The sequence below is a fragment of the Apium graveolens genome, chromosome 5 (genome assembly GCF_009905375.1).
Source record: "Apium graveolens cultivar Ventura chromosome 5, ASM990537v1, whole genome shotgun sequence".
Lineage (NCBI taxonomy): Eukaryota > Viridiplantae > Streptophyta > Magnoliopsida > Apiales > Apiaceae > Apium > Apium graveolens.
This window is the reverse complement of record NC_133651.1, coordinates 232,546,398-232,562,231: the sequence shown is the minus strand read 5'-3', so window position 1 is coordinate 232,562,231 and position 15,834 is coordinate 232,546,398. Positions and strand designations below refer to the sequence as shown.

The window sequence follows — 15,834 nt, the reverse complement described above, 5'->3', positions numbered from 1 at the left end:
TATATTCATTTTGGGTGTTAAATTTGACATTATTCAATTATATTTGTATTGTAATTAAGGTGGCATGCTCCCGACACTTGAGACTTAAAATTATCTATATTCTGAACTCTGAATTCCCGTGATACCTTTTGATTATTTCCATTTTATAATTTAAATTTTGAAATTTTAACATTTGCTTAAAATTATTTCTATTGTTTAAAATTAAATAGAAACAATAGTAATTAATTTAATTTAAAAATTCTTTTTTAAATTCTTTTTATTGTTTAAAATCACTAAAATACGGGACTAATCACATAAATAAAATTATTTATTTAAAATTTGAAATTTTAACATAGTAGGAGTAAATAATTTTTTTTGCTAAGTTCGCATAAATAAAAAAATTTTAAAAGGACTAATGGACTATTTAAGAACGGAGGAATAGAAAATAAATTTATTTAAGACTAAATACGAATTCAAATTGCAGCATTAGTTAATACAAGATTGTTTTCAAATAATCTCCCCTGTAATCACGCAGCGCTTCGAACTTGCTTACAATTTTTTTTCCGAAACCTGTACGCAAGTCAAAGGAAACGCTACTCTGGTTATAAAAAAGCAGGGAATTATTTAGCAGAAGAAAGGATAATTCCGATATATCAGGGTAGCACGAATTTGAATCCAGTAGGGCCAGAGGATTGATCTTTAAGAAAAATTTAAGTGTGTAGAAGAAAATACAAGTTAATGTTAAGATTTAAAAGCGACAGATAATAAAAACAAAATCATAGCAATAACAATTTTTGGTTGGGAGAATAAAAGATGTAGATTTTCAGTTAGTAGCCCGCATTTAATTAAGAGATTATAATTGATTCCTTTTTATGTTCACACGAATCTTGCATAATGGACACAATTAAGGGTCTTTAACTTTTTGGACCGTGTACACATATACTAAGAGTACCTCTCAAGGTCAAAAATGTGTGCAACAAACAAACTAACAGCATGGGCTTTTGCAGAGGTGCTTCTGTTTTAGCTCTCTTCTCATTCTTGTTTTTTCTCCCTGTGATTCATGGCTGGGGAGTTGATGGGCATCTTACAGTTTGCAGGATTGCTCAGGTTACATTTCTAATACTACTTCTATATGGTGTTTGTTGGTCCTGTTAGAGTTATTTTCGGATAAAATGATTCAAAATATCGCAATTCAAATCATTGGTATTTTATTTTACACCAAATCTGCATCTTTAGAATTAAATTCATCTTCATTTGGACATAAATCTGGTATTTTTATTATCTAGGCGAATTCATGATTATTTTTTTTGGTTTTTTTTTTAAGAATTGTTTTGCTTTTGGTACTATCTGTTTTTAAAGTAGAGAGTTTTTGTGGTTGAAACAGGCACGTTTGAGTGAAACTGCAGCTGCTGCTGTCAAAAAATTACTGCCAGTTTCTGCTGAGAACGATCTGGGTAGTGAATGTTCATGGGCAGACCACGTGAAATTCCGGTATCACTGGTCATCTGCTTTGCATTATATCGACACGCCTGACAATCTCTGCTCTTATCAATACACCAGTTAAGGACAATATCTTTCCTTCCCTTCTTTTTCTGCAGTTACGATTTCTGTTCACAAAGTTTAAGTACATAACTTTGTGATCTCGGTAATACTTTCCAGGGGACTGCAAAGATGAAGATGGCGTGAGTGGAAGGTGTGTAGCAGGGGCAATCAATAATTATACCAGTCAGCTACTAACTTATGGAAATGCTGCTGCTTCTCAATGTAAGAAAGTACCATCAGAAAGCCTCCCCTAAACACTGTTACATGTCGTGCAATTTAGTCTATAATAATAACAATATAATTACTTTTAGTACATAGCCAACTATAGGATTTACAAATGCTTAATCCTAAAACATGACCGACAATCTTTCCCTTGCCAACAGACAATCTAACGGAAGCTCTTCTCTTTCTCTCTCATTTTATTGGAGATATTCATCAGGTATGCAATTTAATCTGATAGTATGTTTTCTTTGTTTTAAACTTGCATCCTGACGAGCACGTTACAAGACTATCATAACACAATGATACATGTATGTGCAGCCACTTCATGTAGGATTTACTTCGGACAGAGGAGGAAACACAATTGATGTTCACTGGTATACAAGAAAAGGGGTGCTCCATCATGTAAGAATCCTCAAAAGGCTAATGAAATGTCTATGGTGAGTATTGACGCCCAATGTATCACCTTTTCTAATCATTTGATGGTTTAAACAAGCAGGTTTGGGATGACAGTATAATTGAAACAGCAGAAGAAAGGTTCTACAATTCTGCTGTAGAGGGTTTAATTGATGCAATTCAGAAGAATATTACGGTATACTTAACTGCAGTGTTTCCTCCTGCAGACTAATTCAAATATTTTGCTGTTTCACTTTTATTCTTATTATATCGCGCCTCATTTTATACCTATCAGGGTGAATGGAAAGACCAAGTCCCAACATGGGAGAATTGTGGCGGTAATAAGCCAACTTGCCCAGACATGTAAGTTAGATGTTATATTAGTGTGCTTCAGTTATGCAACTGAAAAGGTTAGGCAATTGTATTAACATAGAAAAACAGAAGGAATTTAAACATCCTATACTTGCTGCAGATATGCGACTGAAGGTATAAGAGCAGCTTGTGACTGGGCATACAAAGGTGTGAGTGAAGGTTCAGTACTAGAAGGTGAGTAAATTTTTCCAATATTTACCATGTAATTACTACTTGAGATCCGGAAGTTGATAAAAACAACACTTTGTATGCAGATGACTACTTCCTTTCACGTTTACCAATTGTCAATCGACGATTAGCTCAAGGCGGAGTTCGACTAGCAGCCACACTAAACAGAATCTTTGGATAGAATACAATTTATTAGTCACTGCAGCAGCTAAAAAAGAATTCAGTCGATGGACCTTAAGTTCAACCTTGGTGGCATCTGCTTTTCTTTTCATGTCTGTACTGTAGTGAACTACATATATATAACATTCTCGGTTGATCAAACTCGAGCCTCAGTAATTAATGTCCAGACATAATTTATGATCTGTTAAGTGTTTCTTAGTCGATCAGGATACGGTGGTTGTGGCACAAGGCCTTTATAGTGGAGCAGTGAAGTTGTTGAAGAATTTAAATAATAAAATTAACAAAAACTTACCCACAATATCAACAAAAATACCCAAAATACATATATGGAGTAGGATACCACCGAAACCAATCAACAGTAACACATCCATGATGGACAAATGATAATTAATTTTATGATGGCAATTGTGTTTACATAGAAAGACAGAAGGAATTTAAACATTCTGTACTTGCTACAGACATGCGAGGCATACAAAGGTGTCAGTACTAGAAGGTGAGTAAAAAATTTTCCAATATTTACCATGTAATTACTACTTGAGGCCCGGAAGTTTATAAAAACAACACTTTGTGTGCAGAAGACAACTTCCTTTCACGTTTACCAATTGTCAATCGACGATTAGCTCACTGTGAAGCTTTAAAGTTCCTGACGAATTTAAAAATGAAATTAACCAAAACTTAAACTCATAATATCAACTACAATAGTCCACATAAAAAAAACAAAAATGGCCAATATACAGATATTTAAATGATTCGTATGTACAAGTATTTCACAGTAGATTGCTTATGTAATTAACCAAGACATGGTACATTATTCACTTGTTAACAAGTAATACTTGTACCAATTATAATCAAAGTTATCTCTTCAATTCATTGAAAGTAATAACCTCTGTATTCAGACTTATCCCTGTCTCACATACTATATGGTAAGTTTGAGATACAAATTGCTCTCCTCTATTCTTCTTGGGTTCCTTTTATGGGTTTAGAAACACAAAAGCTACATCATGTTTAACGGAAGGTGATACAGTTTGTTTGTTGGATATCAAGTATAAATGTATGATCAGTTGGACTCCTCGTGACGGATAAATTGGACAATCTTCGACTTAACCTCCAGGGGTATACGTACGGGTCGATAATTTTTGTCAAGCCAAACTGCTGTAGCCCTCGCTTCCAGAACTGGCTGGACATACATATACAGAGAATTTTAATCAAATATGGCCTTGTACATATCCATCAATGTACAATACATTCTTTATATATTCTTTATCTGTGTCTACACATAAGAAGAGAACAGAAAACGAAGTAACAAACCTCTTGATCTGGTAACTTGAAGATAAAATGTTCAAAGTACAGTCGAGCAGCAGAAGAGTCAGATACCCTCACCTTCACAACAAATCTATCTCCACTCTATTTGCGGAGAAAATAACACGAAAAAATACATAGTTTAGCATAACATGCATACATGTTTCCAGAAAAGGGATTTAAAGTAATGCTTAATACCAAGTGATGGCCGCATATAAATCTGGAAGTACATGTGGTGGTCAACACAGGTAGTTACAGGTTAAGTATATTGGTATCTGTTTCCAAGAGTTTGAAATTTCAAAGCTTACCACCAATTAAAAATAGAAAAAGAAGAAACAGAGAAAATCCTTACTCTCAAAGGTGCAAGGAATTTGAGCGAGAGCTCAGACAGAGCTAAAGCATCACCCTTTCGAGCAACTTCATCAGCAATAACACCAATACTCTCCAAAAGTTCATGCCGACCTACACAATTTAATCAACAGAATATAGTTTAGGAAAATTCGGCACTTGCGAAAAGGATTTTCTCTTAAAAATATATTTTCAACAAACTCTTTACGATCACTTCATGACTAAACATGTCATGCATTCTTAATTGTTTAATTCCTAATTAACATGACTAAACAAATCATGTACTCTCAGTGCAGACCTGTCTTTTACAGTTTAGTCAACCCACTTATTTTTTAACCAGACCTTTCATATTTTTCTGTCCATTTCACTGTTATATGATAGGCGACAAAAGAATGTTTATTAGCTTAGTTTGTGTTTAGAGACGGCCGTGTGTAAGATGATTTTTCCTAATCCCTATAATGATATTATATATAGACTCTGGATGACTTGTGCGCTACTCTTTACAATTAATTAAACGCGTTAATTAATTGTCGATTAATAAATCAAATCCGTAATTGAATCAAATTTATTATTTCGTCAAATCAAATTATATTAATTATCCGTATCAAAACTGGAATAATTATTTGAGCCCAAGCCAAGTGGAAATAAAATTAGCAAAACTAGTCTGTGATTATACGGGCCCATTTTCTGCTACATTCGTGTCCGCACGTCGCACGCGCGGGCAAACCCGAAGGCTTCGCAAGCCTCGGATTACCCCTCGAAATCCCACAATTTGCACCCCCTGCGCGCGCACGTAGGAGATGGAGCAACACCTTACTAACACTTTTAAAACACTACTAAAGTGTTGTGCCATATAAAACAATGGAAACCCCTTTTCCTGCATAATTGAATCAACTTCATTCTTGATGGCCTCTTTCCACATAGGCCCATCAGGTGAGGTAACCGCCTCCTTATAGGTTTTTGGGTCACCTTCTTCGAGCAAATAGGTCATAAAATCAGACCCATAGGATTTCTCCGTTCGTTGTCTTTTGCTCCTTCTCACTACCCCACATTTTCGTCTTCACTTTCGTCACTCTCATTATCGTCATCTACAGACTCATGAGATCGTTTAGACGTCGTAGGTTGTTGGTTTCCTGGATTACAGGGAAACATCGTCTCAAAGAATGAGGCATTCCTTGATTTCATAATGGTATTCTTTTGAATATCAGGAATCTTGGATTCATGAACAAGAAACCGATATGCAGTACTGTGTGGAGGATATTCGATGAAGATACAATCCACAGTCTTAGGACCTATCTTCACCTTCTTCGGTGTAGGGATCAGTACGGCACCCCCACACTTTCAGGTGTTGGTAACTTGGTTTCTTTTTCTTCCACATTTCATAAGGACTTACATCCTTATTCTTGCGCATCGTAATATTTAAAATATTATTTGCGCTTAAGATGGCTTCTCCCCACATGTGGAAGCCCAGAGCTTAACAACATCGCATTCATCATCTCTTTCAGAGTGCAATTCTTCCTTTCAGCCACACCATTTGACTGAGGGGAGTATGGTGCAGTGACTTCATGGATTATACCATGTTGTGAACAGAATTCCCCAAATGGTTCAACATATTCACCTCCACGATCACTTCGTATCGTTTTGATTTTCTCAGTTTGTTGTGTCTCAACTTCTTCTTTATAGATTTTAAATTTATCTATAGCTTCGTCTTTGCTTTTCAACAAATATATATAGCAGTATCTTGTACAATCATCAATGAATGTAATAAAATACTTGTTTCCTCCTCTTGTTGGAGCGAATTTTAAATCACATATGTCGCTATGTATTAGGTCTAGCACTTTGGTGTTCTTTTCCACACGTTTAAATGATGATCTCGTTAATTTTGCCTCAACACAAGTCTCGCACTTATGTTTTGAATCAATAGTAAGTTTTGGTATGTATTCTTTTGCACTTAAACGTCGTAAAGTTTCATAATTTACATGTCCTAATCTAGCATGACATAAATTAGAAGACTCAAGCAAGTAAGCAGAAGAATTCTTCATTTCATTATCGTCCTTAACGGACATTACATTGAGCTTAAAAAGCCCATCAGTTAAATAACCCTTGCCTACAAACATACCACTCTTAGACAAAATAACTTTATCTGACTCAATTACAATGCGAAAGCCATGCTTATTCAACAGAGAACCAGACACAATGTTCTTGCGAATATCAGGCACATAAAGTACATTCTTCAAAGTCAGATTCTTCCCAGAGGTCATCTTCAGGATCACCGTGCCTTCACCCTCAATAGTAGAAGTTGCTGAATTCCCCATATAAAGCTTCTCACCAGCATCGGAAGCTTTGAGGCTAGAGAAAATCGCCTTGTCTGAGCAAACATGCCTAGTAGCACCAGTATCAATCCACCATTCACGTGGATTAGAACCGACCAGGTTCACTTCAGAGACCGTAGCACAGAGGTCTATATCACCCATCTCCTTAATGATATTCTCTACCATGTTTGCTTCTTTCTTCTTGTTGGGCTTCTTGGGCTTCTTGCAGTCAGAAGACCTATGACTAACTTTATCACAATTGTAGCACTTCCCTTGAAATTTCGACTTCGAAATCCCTCCCTTGGGTGCCAGCTTTGCCCCTTTACCAGAATTAGTCTTCTTGGGCTTGGAGCTTTGAGCATGCTCCACATGTTTTGCCTTCTCAGTGGCAACATTAACTTTCTTCTCGGACCCTCTGTTGTCTTCTTCAATACGAAGTCTAACAATAAGATCCTCCATAGACATCTCATTTCGCTTGTGCTTAAGGAAGTTCTTGAAATCTTTCCATCCAGGTGGAAGCTTTTCAATAACAGCAGCGACTTGGAAAGACTCACTTATGACCATTCCCTCAGCATGAATGTCATGAATGACCACCTGCAGTTCCTGCACCTGACTGACCACAGTCTTAGAGTCTGCCATCTTATAATCAAGAAAGCGGCCAACAATCCACTTCTTTGCCCCAGCGTCCTTGGTTTCATACTTATGGTCAAGTGACTCCCATAAGACCTTAGCTGTTGGCTTCGCGCTGTATACGTTATACGAGTCAGTCAAACAATTTAGCACATAGTTCCGATAGATGTAGTCGAAGTGCTTCCAAGCATCAACAGCATACACAGTCTACATGTTACTCTCAGCAGTGAGCAACGGTGGTTCTTCCTTAAGGAAGCGATCCATATGCAACGTGGTTAGATAAAAGTGCATCCTTTGTTGCCAACGTTTGAAGTTCGTTCCGTTGAAGTTCGTTCTGTTGAACTTATCAGGTTTTTCAGCATGTGCAGCAGGCACAGTTAGCATTACAGGTGCAGCAGGCACCACAGGTGGAACAGATGGTACGTGCGTCTGTACTACAGGTGTATGCACACCAGTAGGCACCGCAGGTATGATCGAAGGAGTGAATCCTGCCGATATATGTCCAAGAGGAACACTAAACTGTCCAATAACAATGTGTCCCACAGGCACATGTCCCGAAGGCACGTGTCCAACAGGTGTTTGACCCCCATCAGATCCTACGATCTGTGCGTTAGGGTTAATCGCCTGCTAGTGAACCCCACCAGATCGTTCAATCTGTGCGTTGGGATCAGCCGTCACGTTTGCAGCGTTAATCACAGTTTGGTTCTCCATCGATCTGTTACTCAACAAAACAAGCAGATACAGATGTATCAGTCATAGATGTATAAAAAAATAGCTTTAAGATTGTGAATACAATCTGCGTTTAATACATACAATTGAAACAGTGTGTTCGAATAACAGTGTGCGAGTATAACCGTGAAAAACAGAAAATAAACGAAAGAGATAAGGATATGAGAGAGTTCTCGAGTCTAGTTGAAAGGAACTGTCTCCTTAAAGCTATTTCGCCTATCACCGTATGTGCGAGCCGACAGCCTCCCAGGATAAAACGAGAAGACGGTGTCGTTGTACAAACAGCACCTCCGGCGAGCTAGAACAGAGCAAGAAACTATCACCGACGAGAGAGAGAAGGATAGGGTTTGTGTTTAGAGAAGCTGTGTGTAAGATGATTTTTCCTAATCCCTATAACGATATTATATATAGACCTGGATGACTTGTGCGCTACTCTTTACAATTAATTAAACGCGTTAATTAATTGTCGATTAATAAATCAAATCTGTAATTGAATCAAATTTATTATTTCGTCAAATCAAATTATATTAATTATCCGTATCAAAACTGGAATAATTATTTGAGCCCAAGCCCCGTGGAAATAAAATTAGCAAAACTAGTATGTGATTATACAGGCCCATTTTCTGCTACATTCGTGTCCGCACGTCGCGGGCAAGCCCGAAGGCTTCGCAAGCCTCGGATTACCCCTCGAAATCCCACAATTTGCGCCCCCTGCGCGCGCGTAGGAGATGGAGCAACACCTTACTAACACTTTTAAAACACTACTAAAGTGTTGTGCTATATAAAGAAATGGAAACCCCTTTTCCATTTCAATGTGGGATACAAGTTTTCACATCTACATTTCCACCTTCAAGAGACCAACTTTGAATGATCGTATCTCATTCATCCCTTAACCATTTTGAGTGTTTCAAAGTGCCTCGGAAAGCTCTCATGGAGGAGAACATACTCCAAGCGTCACCCACTCAAGAACGGCTCAAAATGACTTGACAATGTGGGGCTCAATACCCACATTTTCCAACAGCAACACTGTGATTAATCTTTAAAAAAAACATTAAAAATTATTCTGCATAAAATTTAATTAATTACCCTTAAAAATAAATTAAGAAGTTTTCTTGTGACTTTGTGGGCAATCAACAGCTATATTTTAGTAATTCTTCCAAACTAGTTGCTTTAGAGATGCTAAAGGAGCTTTCTTTTTTATTAATTCAAACCTTAACAGCAGGTTAAAGATAGTTTGTACACGGACACGGTTTTAAGACAAGGTATACTACGGTCTAGGTATGGACATCATTCAATAATCATATGCAATTCTAACCCACAAGAAAATTAGCTGAAAAAAGAGAGGCTAATTAAAAACTATGCTTCTCTTTTGTCTTCCATTGTTTTTCCCCAGAAACATCTTTTATGGATTTAAACTGTTAAATGTCTGAAGATAAAGGATGGAATCACTTATATCATAAACAAGACACGGTTGTAGCTACTAATTGACTGTTCAATGATGAAAATGTTTAATCAGAACAAAAGACAACCCTGATCAATTGCATAATCTAGTCACTGAGGTCAAAATTGTCTCACCGTGTTGGCAATAGCTTGCATAAACAGCATTGTTGACAACTCCATATTGATCGAGTTCATAATCACGGACCTTAAGTTCAATCTCATGAAATCCGCCCATTCTGCCAAGGTATAAACAACAGCAATAATTCATAAAACGGCCGAAAAGACCCAAATAAAGTTTGTGAGTGACACACTCAAGGAGGACTGGAATAAACTACAGATTGGCCTCATCATAGCACGGGGTGTATCCATAGAATAAAACCCATTCAACAGGTTACCCTTCTAACCTTTATGGTCCTAACTATCAACCTATATATCATTATCAAAAAACAAAAAAAAACAGGGTACTAAATCCACTTGCACAGAAATGATTCTACAGTCTATAGGCTAACCTCGGAGCAAACAACCTCCTTTAATAGTTTTAAGATTATAGGTTTCATTTGGTTCCCACTATGTTGTCTTTGCTGTAATCTTACCTAACTATACTCATCAAACTCTTCCAAGAGAACAACAAAATACAAAAATCTCACATGATTATATAACATGCAGCCTTAAACAGGAGGTTCATTTATTTTATCAAATATACGCTTAATTTGTCCAGGGGCGATGACTGCCTGAGACCTCATTTCACACAAATGCTTCCACACAGGAAGGGTGGAACCTTCGCCTCCTTCTACTGAGAGGAGTGAGGTATCCAATATCCACGAGGCTAGGCTACAACACTAGTTAATAAACAGGATTGAGGTTTGTCGAAAAGCCTTTAACTACGATAACTTGGAAATTCTCTATCAATGTACATCAATGTAGCAGATAAAACACAATATAACCATAAACATAGAACAATTCAATCAAAGGGTGTTCGAAAATGGGGAAGAACTAAGCATCTAATAGTACCAAGAAAGTAGCTAAATTTCCTCTGTATTAAACCAGTGAAATTTATTTAAAAGAAAGAAGGTGTAAATAAAAAGTAAAAGGAGGGGAAATAAAAGGGTACCCTTTGGCAGCTTTGAGATGAAAGGATGCAACAACACAGTGGTTGTTGTTTCTGAGCGGAGCAGGGAGTGAGCTGAGACGTGGCAGTCGGAAGAGAGTGTGGGGGTGAAAATAGCGGTAAAGGGCAGGTGAAAAAGTGGTGGGGCGTGAGAACGAGAGTGAGGGGCGTGAAGAAGGGATTTTCAACATTTTTGAGGAGGAGGAGGAGGAGCTGTTAAGTGAATTTGTGTCAGCTTTTAAGTCATGTGGGAGTTGCGGACATTTCAATGGCCTCCGACTCTACGTCCCAACCTACTTTTCATACTCACTTTTGCACCTAATTTTATATTTTTGTTAATTATTTGTAAAAAAATTGTCAATCAAAGTTGAACTTTTATATTTTTATTAAAAACAAATTGACATGCTAAATTATCGGTGCTAATCGGTAAATATGATATATTTATATGCATAGTAGTCAATTTGGTACTTAACTCATTTTAATTATAAATAATTATTGTGTTGTTAATAATTTGTAATATTTAAATAAAATTGGTATTTATTTTAACTTTTTATAAATTAAATATTATATATATATCAGATTATATATGTGAAAATTATTATTAGCTGTCTATAAATCAGGCTCATTTATTCCAAATAACGTCTCATTAGTGCGAGAAACTCTGAAAAAAAATCATGGGTTGAATCGAAAGTTGAAAAAATTATATATTGAAAAATTATTTGACAATAGTTCTTTTGTTAATTTATTTTAAATGTTGTTACTTTAATAAAACTAACTTAAAACCCGTGCGTGCGATGCGGATCGCATAGATTTTTTTTAATATTATATATTTTTTTTTAAAAAATGAATTCAATTTTTAATTTTGTTCATTTACAACTTTAATTGATATGACTTCATGATAATTATATTAGTAGACGTATATGTTCAAAACTTTTTAGAACATCTAAACTTATTAAAAGTGATAGCATTGGTAGGGGGAATATTATTATAACGAATTTATTATTTTATCGAGAATAAAAATATAATGTTTCCATTTTGTTGGGATCTTAAAAAATATTATTTTAGCATGATGATTACTTAATCGATTAAATATAACTATATAAAAAAATATTTGAAAAAAAATATTACTGATTGAACAATATAGTTTTATTGATAATTTTATTTGTATTTTTTAGAAAAAATATTTATGTTTTAATTAAAATTTGATTTTTTAGTTCATATCAATAGGATACGAATTTTACTTAGTCTAAAAATTTTGATTTATCTTAGATCTTACATTATTTTATTTTAGCTCGATGCCCAATACACCGATCAAATCAAACTAATTATTTTTAGTTTAATTTTAATTTTTTTAAAGTCTGGATCAATAAGATAATTATGTTTTAGACCGAATAATTAGTATATATTATTTTATTTTTGTTAGTCGAATTGTATTTTCATTTTAGTTTTATGTTAGTTTGAATCAATTGTATAATGTATTTTTTTATACTGGATAAATAACATATATTATTTTGTTTATCCAAGTTCATTAGTATAATTTTTTTAGGAGAATCGATAGTATTGTTATTTTATCTTAACCCGAATCATATGATATATTAACTAAATTTTAATAATTATATTTAGTTTACTTAAATTTAATTTGGCCCAAAGTAAAATAATATAGAACTCGATATGAATTAAAATATAAATTGGTAGAAGAAGTTGAATTTAATATATATTATAATGATATTGAGTTCATTATAAAATAGAAATGAAATTGGTAAATCAATAGATGAAGTTGACTTCAATATCAATTAGAATTAAATTTGATCGACCCAATAATTAGAATTATAATAATTAAGGGTAATTAAGTAATTTCAGCAAATACCGACAGATCGACTACCAAATTTTTAATATTTCGTCTATTATAATATAATATAGATAGATAGATAATATAGATGTACTTACCTACAGAGTGAAAAATTATTTGACAATATTTAGCAAAAGAAAAGAAAATTGACAATACTTCACTAATTTCTACCTGTTCCTTATCATCTTTTTTGGACTCCAGAAAACACGGACTGAAAGGCTAGAAGTGTTGCGCCCTGTGGCCTTTCATAAAGTGAAATTAGCAACTTATGATCGTTCACATCTGTGGGCTGAATAGTAAGTAAAGTCTAGGTGAATTAAGTGTCATTTGGTTCATGATTAATGAACCTCAATCTCATGGATTAGTCTTTAAAATAATAACTAGTGTTATTACCCGTGTTTTGCACGGGTAGTTTTATTTATAAAAAATATTGTTATTTTTTAATGTACTTTTACGATATTTGTATTATTTCATATAATATTGCGTGATTCATGTTACAAAGACTAATATAATAACGAATATCCTTAAATTTATATTATGCCACGAATATAAAATTTAGAATGCACTCTTACCATTGAAAATAATGGTTTTCTATCAAGTTTAAATGATTTTTTCAATTGGAGATACCAAAAATATTATAATGTTTATGTATAATATTTATCAAAATATGGGGGCAAATAGTAATAAATTTTACACGGTCGAGCTCGAACTTCAAATTATTCGACTCATAAGTCTCACGAGTCTTATCGAGCCGATACTTTTTTTTAATATAAATATATTTGTATGTAAATATTTAATATTTCATTTATATTTTATATATTTAATAGAAGTGATTTCGAGCATAACCTATCATATTTCGAGTTTTTGTCAATATTTGGTGAAATTGATTCAAGATTTCAAGCCGAACTTGAGGCGACCGGACTATTTACGACTCGAGTTTCAAGCTTGATTTAAGATTCGGTTGAAACCGAGCTCGTACTCGAACCCAAATATTTTTAATCGAGTTCGAGCCTGAAAGTTTTTGACTCGGCTCGGCTTGATTATATAGCCTTTGTTGTACACAACTATAAAATTAGTATTTTGAAGTGAGTTAATTACACAAGTCTCGATAATTAATAAATTATTATTATATGGTAATACATTATCAACAGGTTAATATGATAACATAATATCAACAAGTTATTTATTTAATGGTTGTAATTTTTTTATAAAAAAAATTATAATCCCGTTGTTGCACATGAGTATAAAGTTAGTATATTGTAGTGAGCTAATTACGCAAGTCTTAAAATAATTTAATTTTATATCAATATTAGCCTCTACCTCAATTGATTGAAGGCACATGTTTGGACATATGTGTCACGTGTTCAATTCTACAAGCCAACAATATTTTTTCATATTTATTCAAGTACGGGCACAAAATAGTAATTTCGAATTATTTGTTTCTCCTATAAAATTTGAGTCTATCGAACTTTTTATGACCCGAGATTCGAGTTTGAAATTTAAGGTTCGGTTGAACTTGAGTTCGAGCTTGAACCCGAACAATTTTAATCTAGTTCGAGCCTAACAGTTTTCGACTCGACTCAGATTGATTATACTCTTAGTTGTTACACGAGTATAAAGTTAGTATCTCGAAACGAGTTAATTACCGGAGTCTTGATAATTAATAAATTATTATTATACGATAAGATATTATCAACAAGTTAATATGATAATATATTATCAACAAGAAATTATTTATTTGATTTATAAATTAAAAAAATAATTATAATCTCATTGTTGCACATGAGTATTAAGTTATTATATTGTAATCGGCTAATTAACCAAGTCTTAGAATAATTTTATCCCGTATAAATATTGAATTATATAGGTTAAGTCACCCAAAATAAAGAAAGAAGTATGGAACTCAATAGTTGATGTTATCAAAATATAATCAAATGAGCCTATAGCTTAGTTGGTTGAAATCATATGTTTGTTATAAGTGTGCCATGGGTTTAATTCTCCACACCAACAATTTTTTTTTAATATTCATTCAAATACGAGAGCAAAATAATAATTTTGAATTAAATGTTTCCCCACGAAAGTAAGAAGTTATTTATTTAATGTATCAATTAAAAAATAATAATTTATTTAATGTACCAATTAAAAAAATAATTATAATCCTGATGTTACACATGAATATAAAATTATTATATTGTAATCAGCTAATTATCCAGTCTTAAATACGAGAGCAAAATAATAATTTTAAATTAAATGTTTCCCCACGAAAGCAATAAGTTATTTATTTAATGTATCAATTTAAAAAAAATAATTTATTTAATGTACCAATTAAAAAATAATTATTATAATCGTGATGTTAAACATGAATATAAAATTATTATATTGTAATCAGCTAATTATTCAGTCTTAACTCAATAGTTATTGTTATCAAAATATAAACAAAAGAGTTTGTAGCTCAACTGGTTGATGTCATATGCTTGGTATAAGTAGGTCATGGGTTCAATTATACTAGAATTTTTTGCCCGCTTCGCTTGGCGTTTATATATTAAGATTATATTTATATTCTTTATTTTTTTTAAATACAAACTTCTTATTTTTTATTTGGTTAAAAGATTATTCATAGTAAAATTTGAAAACCAAATTTGATTGAATTATTAAAATAATCTATTTTATCGACTTTATAAAAATATGAAAGACATCGTATCATTTGAGGTGTCTTCACCAACAAAATAAATGAGACAAAAAAGTGTTATGAAAAATCGCTTTATCATTTATATTTTTATGTTTTTCCATTACTTATAACTCTAAATTGCTAACTTAATCGTGATAAAACTAAGTATATATGCTTAATATGACACTTAATACCTAATTTTTCAAAAAATAGTAATAAGTAAAATAAATAAAAAATTACATTTCGGATATTTTTCTTTGTCAGAAACTTTTGAGATATTAATATATTTTAATATATGATCTGCAGGTTCACCATTTGTCTGAGCGAGTCAAGATATTATAAGAATCTGAATGACATATAAGTTATAACCTACGTCAGATTGAGATATATACAACATGAAGGAAATGTTAAACACAATATCCTTAAAAACACCCATCAAGGTTGATACTGTAATTTTTTTAGAAGAGTAGACAATATTATTTATTAAACATAAAAGCAAAATAATACTCAGGCACACAAACTGAATACAGGAGAATGATTCTTAGCCTTATTACAATTGTGCACATGAAGTATTGTGTTTTAGAATAAACCTAGA

The 15,834-nt window shown here is 33.3% G+C and overlaps 2 protein-coding genes across 2 annotated transcripts; one reads left to right on the top strand and one right to left on the bottom strand.

Annotated features, from left to right (window-relative positions):
• The first annotated feature begins 931 nt into the window (after nt 1–931).
• Nucleotides 932–3,038, top strand: LOC141661642 (endonuclease 2). The gene is made up of 9 exons (XM_074468651.1): nt 932–1,086; nt 1,364–1,538; nt 1,639–1,743; nt 1,905–1,960; nt 2,062–2,145; nt 2,240–2,332; nt 2,432–2,499; nt 2,609–2,682; nt 2,763–3,038. The coding sequence occupies exons 1-9, from the start codon at nt 973–975 to the stop codon at nt 2,855–2,857; spliced, it is 864 nt and encodes a 287-aa protein (XP_074324752.1). The 5' UTR covers nt 932–972; the 3' UTR covers nt 2,858–3,038.
• Nucleotides 3,039–3,566: 528 nt separating this feature from the next.
• On the bottom strand, nt 3,567–10,995 carry LOC141724939 (acyl-acyl carrier protein thioesterase TE3, chloroplastic-like). Its single transcript, XM_074527262.1, has 5 exons — nt 10,726–10,995; nt 9,750–9,850; nt 4,508–4,617; nt 4,165–4,260; nt 3,567–4,033 (listed from the first exon to the last, which is right to left on the bottom strand). Exons 1-5 carry the CDS (start codon nt 10,911–10,913, stop codon nt 3,914–3,916), a joined length of 615 nt encoding a protein of 204 aa, XP_074383363.1. The 5' UTR covers nt 10,914–10,995; the 3' UTR covers nt 3,567–3,913.
• Between the last annotated feature and the right edge of the window lie 4,839 nt (nt 10,996–15,834).